The sequence below is a fragment of the Megascapheus bottae genome, chromosome 16, assembly GCF_031878675.1.
Source record: "Megascapheus bottae isolate mThoBot1 chromosome 16, mThoBot2.hap1, whole genome shotgun sequence".
NCBI lineage: Eukaryota > Metazoa > Chordata > Mammalia > Rodentia > Geomyidae > Megascapheus > Megascapheus bottae.
In genome coordinates, this window is record NC_143524.1 from 28,900,857 (window position 1) to 28,915,400 (window position 14,544).

The 14,544-nt window shown below is 36.2% G+C and overlaps 1 protein-coding gene across 3 annotated transcripts in view; it reads right to left on the reverse strand.

The window, feature by feature from the left end:
• Ano5 (anoctamin 5) overlaps window positions 1–14,544 on the reverse strand; it is a 48,520-nt gene that overhangs the window by 26,690 nt on the left and 7,286 nt on the right. For 2 of the 3 annotated variants that reach the window (XM_090347995.1, XM_090347993.1), the window contains exons 3-6: window positions 13,703–13,750; window positions 6,815–6,928; window positions 4,073–4,141; window positions 2,180–2,464 (exon numbers count right to left, since the gene is read on the reverse strand). In XM_090347995.1, the coding sequence (XP_090204121.1) occupies window positions 2,180–2,464; window positions 4,073–4,141; window positions 6,815–6,928; window positions 13,703–13,750 (516 nt within the window). The remainder of the gene's footprint in view (window positions 1–2,179; window positions 2,465–4,072; window positions 4,142–6,814; window positions 6,929–13,702; window positions 13,751–14,544) is intronic. The other variant, XM_090347992.1, reaches the window with a different exon arrangement.

Below are 14,544 nucleotides of genomic sequence, written 5' to 3' on the forward strand. Positions count from 1 at the left end.
AAACAATTAAAACAGACACATGAAAGATTACAGACCACTGACACTCAAAACAGATGTCATCATGAAGCTTCGCATTATGAGAATTTTCAAGATGACACAGATACACCAAGTAGACACATGCAGCTGGAAGAACTGGCACCAACAGCATCCTTAGGATATAAAGGCAGAAAGTGCAGTATCTGAAAAGAGCAATTAAATATGGCACAATAAAGTATGCCTATATTCTTTTGATGGAAGGTGTTCTACTCTAGATGGACAAAATTGGCTCTGGTGTACTGTAATGACTAGATTTTTGTCTTGTGGGTCTTATAATTCATGTGATGAGATGCTCATTAGTTTCTCTATGTGTACAAATACATTGTAGCCATGTATTCCATTTAAATCTCATACTTTTTGCATGATCTTTCTCTTTTATATAGTTGGATAAATGCAGATCTTAGTTTATATGGAAAAAGTCTGGCCTTGATCTATTACAAAAGTTTATATACCCATAGAGGTAATGTGTAAATTAGTACACGTATCACATATATGTATAAATACATACGTATCACATATACGTATATATTCATATTTTGTATACATAAATATAAATACCTGTGAAGTATGAGATTTATACTAACTTGATCTTTCAATGCTGTTTAATTTAATGTACTAATTTATATACACATATCTTTATGTATATGCATTTATTTTATATACATTTATATTATTTATATACATATATTTATCTTTTTATGTTTATTTATATATAATAATACATATATATTAGTTTTTCAGTGTCAAGAATTTAGGGCTTTGTGTTTGCTAGGAAAGAATACTAGTAATTAAGCAATATCTCAATTCTTGTAATTTTTAGTTTGTTTTTCATGTGACTTCTCTTGATTTTTTCCTGATTTGACCTCAGATGATCAGCCTTCCTGCTACTGGCAGAATAGTGGGGGTTACAAGTGTGTACCACCTTGTTGCTTACTATTTCCATGTCACTGAAACATCCCAGTGTTTATTTAGGAACTGGAAAGACAAATGGAATCAGATTTCTTTCCTCAGGAAATAAAGAAAACATTTTGTCATTGTCAGAAACCAGATCATTAACTAAGTAGCCAACACAATATAAGAGGGATAATAATCTGAAATTCTCTAAAGTCAGGTCAGTAATGATAACAGTCATATATCTCATTATTGCTGAAGACTCTGGGTGTGCCAACTACTAACCTTTTGCTTTCTCACTCATTTATTTCTTTGTGTCGTCTACAAGGCAGACCTGATTCTAACCTGAACACAAAGAAGCGAGGCCACTGAAACCATACTCTCCTAGCAGAAACCTCTGCTAGGGCAAAGAATACAATAGAGCAAAATCTAGATACATAAGGCCACACAAGATGAAGCTAAATGAAAGGACCTCCAGGATATGGAGACAAGAGCCATATAATGTGTGATTGTTGTTTTTAATGTACTATGTTATTTCTCATCTCTTTTGTTGTCCCTTGGTTACTCTCATATTGTTACAGTATCTTTACCTTGTTATCTGATATGTTGTATATATGTTTATTTATTTATTTGAAGTGGGATAGAGAAGGGGGGGAAACAAGATGAGGAGAGGGGGTGGGGGAGGGAAATGGGGACAAAAACTTGAGAAAGGGTAGCAATGTTTGTGAAGTTATGCACCTTCTATGGTGAATATAATGTAACCCTTCTATTAATTACAATAAAAAAGGTTTGTAAGGAATAAAAAACTATGAAATATTCTGAGGGCTTCCAAATTCTATCTGCATGTAAAACAATTAAAATATTCAAGTTTATTTACACTGACCTATAGCCCTCTTCATATAAACCCACTGAATTCATAAAGATTAAATTTTAAGATGATAAAAGCATTTTACAAAGATGATCCAAAACCAAAATTCCCTGAATGTGACTGAGTGCTGTTTTGAAATTGTATGATGATACTTCTTTAATCATCTCATCCACACTGCCTATTAGTCACATTTAAATAAGTGTTTGAGAAGCAGAATGGCAAAGTTGAAGTTGACTAAACAGTTTTTCAGACCATAACCCAATACTATCAAAGACTTATATTTTACACAGGAGCATTGCCCAGATGTGGACTGCATAAATATCGGAGCACCTATGGGTACCCATGGCATACTTAGAAAGAAGTGCTGAGGCCTTGTCTACCTACAATTCTGTTTCTTGATGAAGATGGAAAGAAGGTTGCTTCATCTTCAATGAGGAAGAGCTCTTGCCGATGTCTGGTGAATTGGGCCGTAAAATATTCAGGGTGAGGATACTTCACAGTGTCTGGCAGCTTCACTGGCCCAAGCATGTAATTCAAAGGAGTGTGCTGAGTTCGGGGAGTATCATTCTCTTTAATGGGCATTTTGATTCCCAACACTTCAGCGTAAGTAACTAGTACCTCCCAAGGAGCATGGATCTTGACAAAATAGGTTTTCCCATTTTCAGAGTCCTATGTAAGAAAGAGGTAAAAAAAATCAAAGAAAGCTTTGTAATCTGTTGGCTATGGAGTCTCTTAAAAAGTAACAGAATTTTATAAAATCTCAATGATGCCACTGCATGTTAAGTTTATTGAGTTTCTATAACTTTTAGGAAAACAAATTCTTTTTACAGAGAGGTATTACAGATATCAGGAAAAATAGGGAAGAAACAAGAACTACAAAATAAAAACTGTTAGGGAATGTTGGCAGTGTCATACTCAAGGTGTGATCTTAATTAGATCTTTAAAAAGAATTTTCAGGACGAGGAGTGTGGCCTAGTGGTAGAGTTCTTGCCTAGCATGCATAAAGCCCTGGGTTCAATTCCTCGGTAGCACATACACAGAAAAAGCCAAAAGTGGTGCTGTGCTAGGCTTGGGAAAGCCCAAGAACAGTGGCCAGGCACTGAATTCAAGCCCCAGGACTGGCAAAAAAAAATTTTCAAAGCAACTATAGAAAATAGTGAATGAAAGAGATTTTTGAAGAAGTTAAAGAACTTGGAATGAAAAGACTAAACATAGAGCCCTCCTATGACCCAGCAATCCCACTCCTGGGAATTTACCCAAATGTCCCAAAACAAGGACATAACAAGGTTACTAGCACAACCATGTTCATTGCAGCATTATTTACCAGAGTTATTGCAAATGTAGAATCAACTCAGATGGCCCTTAGTGGATAAATGGATCAAGAAGATGTGGTATTTATACACAATGGAATTCTTTGCTGCCATCAGAAAGTGGCATTTCCCCATTCATAAAGAAATGGAAAGACTTGGAAAAAAATCATATTAAGTAAACCAGACCCAAAGAAACATAGGTTCCACGATTTCCCTCATTTGTAATAATTAGTACATATCTAAGATTCTCCTAGCAGAGGGCCACAATAGCTCAAAAGCTATGTGTATAAGGCCATATAAGACGAGGCTAAGTGAAATGAACTCCAGGATATAGAAACAAGAGGTTTATCTGTGTGATTGTTGTTTTTAATGTACTTTGTGAAGTTATTTCTTATCTTTTTAAAATTTCTCCTTATGGTTTATATCATGTTGATACTGTGTCTGACTTTGGTTCTTGGTATATTATGTTTATGTTTATTTGTTTATTTGAAATAGGAAAGGGAACATGAAACAACAAGATGTTTGGGTAGAGGTGGGTGTAAGGAAACGGGGAGAAAAACATGGGAAGAGATACCAATGTTCAAGAAACAATGTACCCACTCCCTGATGAATATAAATGTAGCCCCTCTATATATCACCCCAACAATAATAAATGAAGAACTTGATATGATCAGATTATATTGCTAAAACAGTAGGTTATGCTGCAGGATATTTAGGTAACTAAGATATAAAAATAAAAGTAGCCTTCAAAAGTTGATAAGAAATTACAACCTTTTATGCTTTTGTGTTTGTTTTGGTATTCAGAAGAAATTTCAATGTGTTCTACTGACCAAATGACATTCTATACAGTGATCTACTGAACTGTAAGATCACAGATTGACTATCTCTGGTGAACACATCCACATCCAAGAGTTACAAACTGTCCCAATCACAAAAAGATTGTGTGTAAATAATCAATTATATTTACCCTTTTATCTTCAATTTCCAACTCAAGGCCTGATTTTCTGAGATTTCTTTCAAACTCTCTTCTTCTTTCCTATAGGCAACATAAATACATAGGATGATTCCACAGAATACTTTCTTTTATTTTCTTAATGACTGGTAGACTCAATACATTCTCACTGTGTTTCTAGGTAGTTCTTTGCCCCCAAGGGTAGTCCCCTTTGTCCCTGGGACTATATATGGTATTCTCCAGTACTCACATCTTAAGACCATGCAGGGCACTAATCTAAGGCACTGTAACTGGCAACAACAGTAAAAATATAGGATGTTTACAAAGAATTTCTACAAAAAAGTACTCTATTTAAAGAGATGTTAAATTCAGCAAACAATCAAACATCTCCATAAACATGGAGATAAAACATGTCATTAGTCAAAAAGGCTGAATATTATAAAACATATACCCTTTCAATAAACTATAAATTCAGTGTAATTTTGAGCCACAATATCATCATCATCACCACTGTCACCATCAGTATATCCTCCTCCTCAGCTATGTCAAATGTTAATAGAAAATTAAGATAAGGACGGTGACTTGCCCATTGGCATTATATATATGGAGATGAGCAGAGGAGGGAGTGGAATGGGGTCCTGAAAGGAACAGATTTTAGAAGAAACTGGGTGAAAAAAGTTGAAAAGTACACAATAGCTGGTAGAGAATCTGTTACTGTAAGAAAAATGTTACGATTTTTTGTCTTTCACCTGTTTTGTTAATAGGGGAAGTTAACAGCCTATTTATTTGTGAGAGGAAATGGTCTCATATGAATGACAAAATATAATTTAGGAGAAATAGTGAGGAAAAATGGTAGGAGTGATATCCATATGTAGGTGTATACAACAGAGTGAACACAATAGGTATGAAACTGATATTGTTGTCCTTAATGTACTATGTTATCCCTCATCTCCTTTGCTGTCCCTTGGGTATCTCATATTGTTACAGTATCTCACTTTGTTATCTGATATATTGAATTTATTTGTATTTGGTTATCTGAAACTTGATAGGGAAGGAGGGAAAACCAATACGGGGAGTGGGTGGTGGGTGGGGGGAGGGTAATGGGTACCAAGACATGTGAAAGGGTATCAATGTATGTGAATTAATGCACCTTCTATCTGGCAAATATCATGTAACCCTTTTATTAATTATAATAAAAATATAAAAAAAGAAAAGAAGAGAGAGAAAAAAAAGAAACTGATATTCTGTTGACTGGTCCTATAGTAGAGGACTGTGTTTTTCTGGAGAGTTCTCAATATGTTCAGTACTTAAGAAGTAGCACCCTTTCCCTAAATTGCACAGTATTCTCTTTGCTAATCATTAACCTTCTTTCTGGGAATAAAGGACTTGTATTGCTCTACACAGGAACTGAAAAGGTAGCCAGCCCAGTACAATGAGTGTCTAATGAACTTGCACACACAGAACATGTCACATGTGTCATCATATATTCTTTTAGTAAGGAACTTAAATCTGTCCTTACACATCAGGACACACTGTATAATCTTTCTTTAGATCTGCATCTGGTTTTGCACGGACTTTACCTCACGAGTCTTTTTTCTTTGCTGCATTTTGCTTGGATGAAAGCAAAACTATGAACTATAATAACGCATAGCCATCAGCATGATTATACACTGGATCCTGGGAATCTTTCTAATAAATCACAAAACCTAAGGGCGGCCTTGGAGATTCTTCTTCATTCATCAGAAGAAACAGAATCCAGAACACAAGTCAAAAGTTAGATTTAGATAGGAGGAGAAAGAGTTTTTAAATGATGACAGAAAGGAAGGCAACATACTTATGGATAAACGTGCTGGTGGAAATTTAAGGAAGTCTTCTTGTTTAGGTTTAATTTCCTTTACAGTTAAGGAGAAAAGTGTGGCGAGCTTAAGCTTGAAGACAGCAAATACTTATAAGAAGACAATGAAAAAATAATAAGCTATGGAGGCCAGAGAACAGTTGTAAGAATAAAATAAGAAATCAGTACCAGGTAGCATTAAGGACTCAGCTGAAAAGGACAAACAAATTGCATAACAGTCACAGCTTTAAAGTTATATTTGTGTGGCATTACATATATCAGTGAGCATATTTACATAAATATGCACACTTACACATTCAAATTAATTTAATTCAATCTTTAAAATACTAAATACTTATTAAACATCTATTATGCATTCACCTTCATTCTGGACATCTGAGTAAACAGCAGTGAGCAAATAAAAATCTTGACATTAAATATATAGAGACATTAAATATATTTTAAAAGTGTGAATAAGTAAGTTCAGAAAGTGATGAGTACTCTAATGAAAGTAATATAAGGCCAGTAATATAGCACAGTGTGATGCATATTTGGGGTCAACTGAATTCATTACACGTGTTCAAAATGAAAACTTCAGAACAAATGCATCAGCAATTCTCACTAGACACTGTGTTGAAAATGAACTACACAACTTGGTGGGGGTAGATTGGGATGGAAATAACTGGGAGAAAAATGAAGGAAGAAATGACACTGATTAAAAAGAAATGTACTCATTACTTGACTTAGGTAACTGAATATCAACTTTACAATAACATTAAAAATATCAGTATTACATTCAAAATCAGCCTTTTGAGTCAGTTTCAGCTTCAAAAGAATATGATTTTACCAGCATAATTTGATGCAAAAAATCTCAAACTACAGGAGGTACATCTTTCTGTTATCAAGATAACAGAAACACTCACCGCTTTTATGTCTACATCTTTCTTTGCATCTTCCACATAAGAAAGGACAAAATCAATTTGCCTAATCCCATCTCGGAAGAATATAGAATCTTTGCTTTGTTCATCTCTTTGAAACTGCAGGAGACACAAATTACATTTAGGTTATTGTTTACTTCTCAAATGGAAAAATCATAAAAACTATTTAAAGTGTAGTCATTGTCTAATTTTTGTCTTGAAGTGGAAAATCAAGACAAATAATGGCAGGAAGGTATGCACTTTCTGTAAGTGAAAAACCCATGGATGGGATTAGTCTGCAAAAATTCTGAAAGAAGTTAAGCACATTAACTACATGCAATCCCACACACAAATGCGACAATTGTACTAAAATACAAAATGCATAAAATTGTACTTTGTGCCAAAAAGCATGTTTGAGAGAAACTTGTTATCCTCATTAGCAAGGCAATAATTTCAAATAATTACACACTTCATTCAGGTTATAATTAATTACAAACCAATTAATGGAATCTTATTGCAAGACAATAAACCGATGACTGACACTTACAGACCCTTTGGTTGTCAAAATCACCACTTTCTAATTGAACATTTAAATATTCAAATAAAGGCAACACCTAGTTAATAGTTAGAAAGCACACAACTGGCTAGCTGACCTTGCCATAGCTATGTCTTCATGCAGTACACCTCATCAACAATGTATTGGGTGAGTTAACACACATCTTGATTAAATTTTTAGGAATTGCTTCAACACAACAATGAAATTAGAACTTCCACATTGACTTCTCTTTCAAACTGTCTAGAACTACTGGACATATTAGACAGAAGAGAGTTCATATTTGAGTGATTTGGGCTTTTTCACTATTTATCTGTAAGATGCAGTAACATTGTCACTCACAGGCAGTGCTTAGAATTATGCAGATGTGTGATGTGTGCAGTCAGTGTCAAGTTTTCCAGTTGCTTTAGCTAACTTGTGAATGAGGAACTCCACAATCAAATTTGCACAGTGGCTATTTCAGTTAGCTTGTGTGTTTCTTTTACGGCATTTTAAGCTGTTTTTCACTCACGGGCTAGACCAGTGTCCTCAAATTGGAAATCAATAGAGATCAATCAGGAGCCAGTAAAATTTCATGTTTGATATGGGGCCTAGGAACTTATGACTGAGAGGGTAGCTGATATGCTTCAGAAAGCGTCAAGGGTCAATGCTCATGAGAAAATGAGGAGAAAACAGACAGAAAGATTCACTTCCAAAACATGTTAATTCCAGTGTTATGTCTGAGTTCTCTGCACACTAGTTGAAGGATGCATAATCATTTACCCTTTCCTAAAAGACAGTAAGTGAACCTAATGATATTCAAACCACTAACATGTTATATTTTGGTTGGAAATCATTAAAGAAATAAAAAACAAAACAAAATCTTAAAATAATCAATGGTACTTTATTTTTAATTGTATCATTAGCGTGTGTTATTAAAGTCACTAAACTGTTTTGCAGATAAACATTCTTTTGAAGCAAAACCAAACACCCATGTGAAAACAGACTAGGGAAAATAATGGACATCTCACTTTAACTCTGAAGAGCCATACTTGTATGGTAGATATTTTTTAATTGTTAGCATTATTAGATGTGTTTATATTGTTTGGACAAGCTACTCTTGGACCACAAAGGTAAGTTATAATGACAGAGGTACAAAAGTCAATGAATATTCAGTATTTTGATAGGATATTGACAACGTAACTAAAAAGAACAGTTTCCAATTATTTTTCTTCTACAAGTCAATATGTGTTTCCTTTCTCTTAAAGCCAAGGAAACTCTTACCATTATGTAAAACCCTAACCATGAACAGATCAAAAATGAAATGTACAGAAAAAAAATCACTGATAGTTTTCTGAATTACCAAGAGGTATTTTAGCATTGTTAATAAAAACTTATCAAAGCAGAGGCTGGTGGCTCACACCTGTAATCCCAGCTACTCAGAAGCCTGAGATCTGAAGCTCACGATTCAAAGTCAGCTGGGGTAGGAGAAACTCATCTCTCATTAACCACCAGAAAGCTGGAAGTGGCACTGTGACTCAAAGTGGTAGACTTAGCCTTGAGCAAAAGAGCTCAGGAACAGTGTCCAGACCCCTGAGTTCAAGCCCTATGACCAAAAGAAAAACAAACAAACCTGGAAAAAAACTGTTCAAAGATAACTATAACTATATAATGAAAACATATCATGTTTTTGTTTAGTTCAAAACATGGCATAAAAATCCTGTCTGCCAAGGTGCAGGTGTTTATTTTTACATTCTTTTCTTCTCCAAAGTCTGTATTTGTAATAAATATCTGCGAGGATTTCCTCTAAGTGACATTCTGGGATTCAAAGATTTCTCATTCTAACAGAAGTCCTGAAACCTCAGAAACTATCTAAAGTTTATGTGTGCATGTGGGTATGAAGACAGTTCACTAGATCTCACTAGATCCAAACAACAGTGAAAATAACCATTGTTAAATTAGGAATTAGTGACGAGTCCTCCAATATCAAAAGCATTCATAGGGAGAGATAGGATCCACATTATTGGTGCAGCAATCAAGAGCACTGGTGCCATCACTCAGCACTGTTTTACCATAAGCCGCCGTCTCAGGAACAAATTGAATCGCTTGGCAGGCTGCGAAGCAATCAATAAAGAGTTAGGGGATATCCAATGAGGATTAAAGTGAAGGCTGCATTAAGGAATGGACGATAACAATAAAAATATTAGACATGTAGCAAATGGAGCCTCAGTATAATCATTCCCTTCGTAACAATGCATGGGAGATATTTAAAGCTGTCAAGTAATAGGGGTTAGTAAAAAGTTAAAAAGAAAAAATAGTGAAAAAGTAATAAAAATGAAGTAAAAGGGAAGAGTCTTCATTATCTATTTCCTCAAATGGTTTACAAATGGCATTAAGCAGTTATTTGTTGAATCAAATAAAGGAAGAGAGAAATAGTGAATACAGTGTAGGGATAATAGAAATGTAAATCAAATATTCTGATAAATAGCTTTTACATAATAAATAAAATTCTTACATTTGCTTTTATTACTACTATTCCTTGGTTTACACAACAATTCCCCCTAATTATTGAAATTATATTGAGATAGTTCACAGAACAGAAAGTTTATAAATGTGTCTTTAAAATTACTCACAGCTCTCCAAAACAACAAAAAATTATCATTTTAATGCTTGAATTGTTCATTATATTATTTAAAACACTAAATTAAATGTTATGTGTACAATGTATAATATTTAAAAACACTAAAGGAAAGGCCTAATGATGCGAGGATAGTCAATAACATTAGAAAGGAAATCAAACTTATATAACACCCAGTATTAATCATGTTTGACAGTGTGATGAGTAGGTATACAATCTATCATGGAAGATGGTCAGAGCTAGACAGGAAGTTTTGCTTCAGTCATTCTTTCCTGGACCAGTCCAAAATGTCTAAGGAGAGGAGACTGTGAGGGTAAAAGTTCTTGGTATGCGAGGTGATGAGTATTCTGTGTACAGATAGGAAGAGTTGTGAAGAAAATCAGTTTTTGAATAAAGTATAGAACTCAAAGTTTTTGTACAAATTGTGAACTACGTTCTCCTGTTGGTATCAACTGTTTTATTTTCCTGGCATTTTTCCCATAATATCCTCCAGCTACTGTTTTTTTTTCTGGTGTTTGCCTTTAAATTTATTGCCAAATTGTAAGAAGAAAGGAGAGATTTAAACTAAGGGGCTATACATTATGAGTTTAATTGGTGTCGCCATATAATCTAATAGTACAGAACTGAAGAAAATCTGAGACACCTCCCTTACTTTGAGCCAAACAAGTACACCTTAGAATATAAAAACATGAACCATAAAAGAAAAAAGGAAGAAAAATCCAATTTTGAAAGTTCTTAAAATTTGCTTTCTTTTGAAAACAATTTTAGGTAAATGAAAAGTGAAGTAATCGAATATATGAAGCCAGTAATACTAGAAGCCAGCAATCATGACTAAATCTTCAAGAGTCATAACTTATGTGGATGGGATATAGTATGGATCTGATATAATGACCCTAATGCTTCCATTGTTCTAACATACTGATAAGCTTAATCATGAGAAATACTTAAAAAATGGATGGGATTTCCACATGTTATCTGTCCATATATTATACTCCTCAAAACTGTGGTCATTAAAAATAAAAGCCAGGTGCTGGGGGCTCATGTCTATAGTTCTATTTAGAAGTCTGAGATTTGAGGAGCACAGTTTGAAGCCAGCCTAGGGAAGAACAATCATGAGCCATTTATCTCCAAAAGTCCAAATAATATTTACCAACAAAAATCCAGATATGCAGGTATGGTTCAAGAGTTAAAATACCAGCCTTGAAGAAAAGGCTGAGACAGCACCCAAACTCAAGAGTTCAAGCCCCAGTATAAGGGAATAAAAGAGAGGGGGGGGGGGAGAGGGAGGATGGTGGTAGGGAGGAAGGAAGGAGCAAGGAAGGCAGGGAGCCCTCACCTCTCCACCTTGTCCTTCCTTCCTTCCTTCCCTCCTTCCTTCCTTCCTTCCTTCCTTCCTTCCTTCCCTGTTTGTTCCTTTCTTTCCCTCCCTCCCCCTCCCAATCGCTTTCCCCCCCTTTCACTATTTCTTCCACAATGGGATCTATCCCTGAATCCTTGTATATAATGTCTGTCTGGCCTCAACAAGAGGGGAAAAGAAGCAGCCCAGAAGTCCCGCACTGGAGGCCAGGATGGAGAAGATTTCCACTGCCACCATGACCTTCCCTTTGGTAGTTGTGGTGGACAGGCAGGAAGGTGAGCCACACACTGCAGAACATCAGCATGCTAAAGGTCAGGAACTTGGCCTCACTGAAGTTGTAAGATAGGCAGGCTCTTGGCCAGGAAGGCCACAGGGAAGCTAGCCAGGAAACCCAGATACCCCAGGACAGAGTAGAATTTGGTGAGGGAGCTGTTGTTGCACTGGATGACGAATTGGCCATGTTCAAAGTGAACAACTGTGTTCTCAAAGGAATGAGAGGTTCCCAGCCAGGGGCCACAGAGTCACCTCCAAGAGGCTGCAGATGGGGATGAAGAGGTTAAGTGCCCAGGACACTAGCAACTGCCTTATCCTTCTCCCTGTAGCAGTGACCATGAAGGTCAGAACCAGTCATGGTCTTGGCTGGGAGAATGGAGACAGCCACGGTGAAGACCACTGGGAATGTGGTATGCTGGAGGATGAAGGTGGCTGTGTGGGGATGGCAAAGGAAGAGCAAGGGGCCGAGGAAACAGCAGGTGAAGGAAATGAACAGGATGCATCTGAGAGCCCCGGTTATTGGCCTTGACAGGGGGAGCGTCTTGGTGCTTGACAAAACCCCAAAGAACAGACTGTGAGACCAAAATTGTGTAAGCTTTAGGCTTCTCTGAATCTTATTTGATCTAATTTTCAATTTCAGGATGACATCAATGTTTTTCATATTCAAAATCCATAAACAACACACAACAATAACAAAAAAGGAAACAAACATGAACATTTTCAATCATTTTACTTCTTCCAGCCCTACAACCCTGATTTTAAAGATCAGCACCTAGGGGGCCGGGAGTTTGGCCTAGTGGTAGAGTGCTTGCCTAGCATGCACAAAGACCTGGGTTCAATTCCTCGGTACCCCACATACATAGAAAAAAAAAAGCTGGAAGTGGTGCTGAGGCTCAAGTGGTAGAGCTCGAGCCTTGAGAAAGTCCAAGGACAGTGCTCAAGCCCTGAGTCCAAGCCCAGGACTGGCAAAAAAAATAAATAAATAAAAAATAAAGATCAGCACCTAGGGAAAAATAAATTCTGATCAGTATTTAAGTACTATCTTCTCATCTTCCCACGTACCAAATAATGAAACATTTGGGGGTTTTCCTGACCTTTCAATTGATATTGAAATTTAACTCTTATATAAGTTGTATTTCATGATTAGTTTTAGCATGTGTTTATAGACAAGAAGCATGATAGAGAAAGTATACTGAAGAAAGCTTCAGAAATCTCAGTCTCAAAGATCCAACTTCATAAACTTATGGATAATTTTGACCAGGAGAGTAACACTTGAGACCACTCATTTTTCCCTTTCTATTTATGTGGTATCAAGGAATCGAACCCGGGTCTTCATGCATGCTAGGCAAGCACTCTACCACCAGGCCAAACTCCGGGTTCATTTTTCCCTTTGTAAGAACAGAAAATACTAAGACACCAACCCAATGCTATACTTGGATGTCATTTTTTTTTGCCAGCCCTAGGCCTTGAACTCAGGGCCTGAGCATTCTCCTTGGGCTTTCTCAATACTAGAGCTCTACCACTTCATCCATCATACCATTTCTGGCTTTTTTTTTCTATGTATATGTGGTACCAAGGAATTGAACCTGGGTCATCGTGCATGGTAGGCAAGCACTCTACCACTAGGCCAACCTCCAGGCCCCTTGAATGTTATTTTAATCAGTATGTCTAATGATATTATTTTCCCTTAGATAAATATTGACTAAGCCAGGTGTGGTGGCATAGGCTCTAATCCCAACACTCAGGAGCAGAAACAGAAAGATGAAGAGTCTAAGCTCAACCTCATCTACCCGATGACCTACTGAATGTTTAAAAATGGGAGGAAGATAGGGAGAGCAAACTTAATGGAGTATATACTATTCGATATACTGAACATGCCTCTGAAATGGGACAAAATAAACTCCCTTGAGCCATTCATGTATGCTAACAAATGAAATGCATTAAAATCAAAAGCAGAATACATTTTTAAAGTAATCACTTCTCAAATACCATGTAGGAGGTTCTGAAGAATAACTGATTGGGAAAGATGCTAGAGCTGCAGAGTACAAAGAGATCTATGTCAAGCAGGCAAGGGGAGTGCTGGTAGCTGCTTACCGCTGTTTCTTCACTGATGAGAAAGCTGGTTTCTCTGCTGCTCACTTCCTGTTAACAGCACCAGAGGAAATGCAATGCTGTTAATAATAGTGCAAGAGAAGCACATGGGCCATTAAAGTTGCTTTAACAAGAAAGGGAAAAGAGATTCTTCTATGCAGGAATACTAAAGGTAAGACTCAAGAAAAGTCTGAAACCACTGAAAGTATATGCAATATTGTGTGTATACATGCCTCTATGTGTTCATTCACATTGTGAATAGTTGTATCTGTGAGTGTATATTTGTGCATGTCTTTGGGTATGTGTGGGGAAAGACATAAAGAGTGACTGAGACCAATGTGGAAGACAGTTTTATTAAATAAGAAAATATTGTGGAGTAATAAATGGTCAGGAACAAGTACATTGTAAAAAATAAGAATAAAGTAAAGAGGTCTGTTCTTTTACTCATACTGAATTCTGAATAGGAGAAAATTAATTTGCTGTGTTATACCATTCATCATGGTTTTGAAATTGTACAAATGAATATGGAAATGTGTCAGCAAGATGCTTAAGAATATGAAATTATAACTCAAGGAAAAATTCACACATACATACAAATACACACAAGCCAACTGCAATTCAAGCATTTCCCTCCGTGTGATAGTTTTTCACATCTTCGTGTAACTCAATAGCCCAAACACCATGGAACACAGTCCTGAAACCACATATTCACTTCTCAGCAATCTCTAGGATCAGATATAATTTGTTAAGAGGGACAGCAGCTACAGAGAGAACCACAAAATTCATCTCTAGACTAAGAGATCACTTATGATCCTAGAACACAAAATCTAGTAGGTATTCCTGAA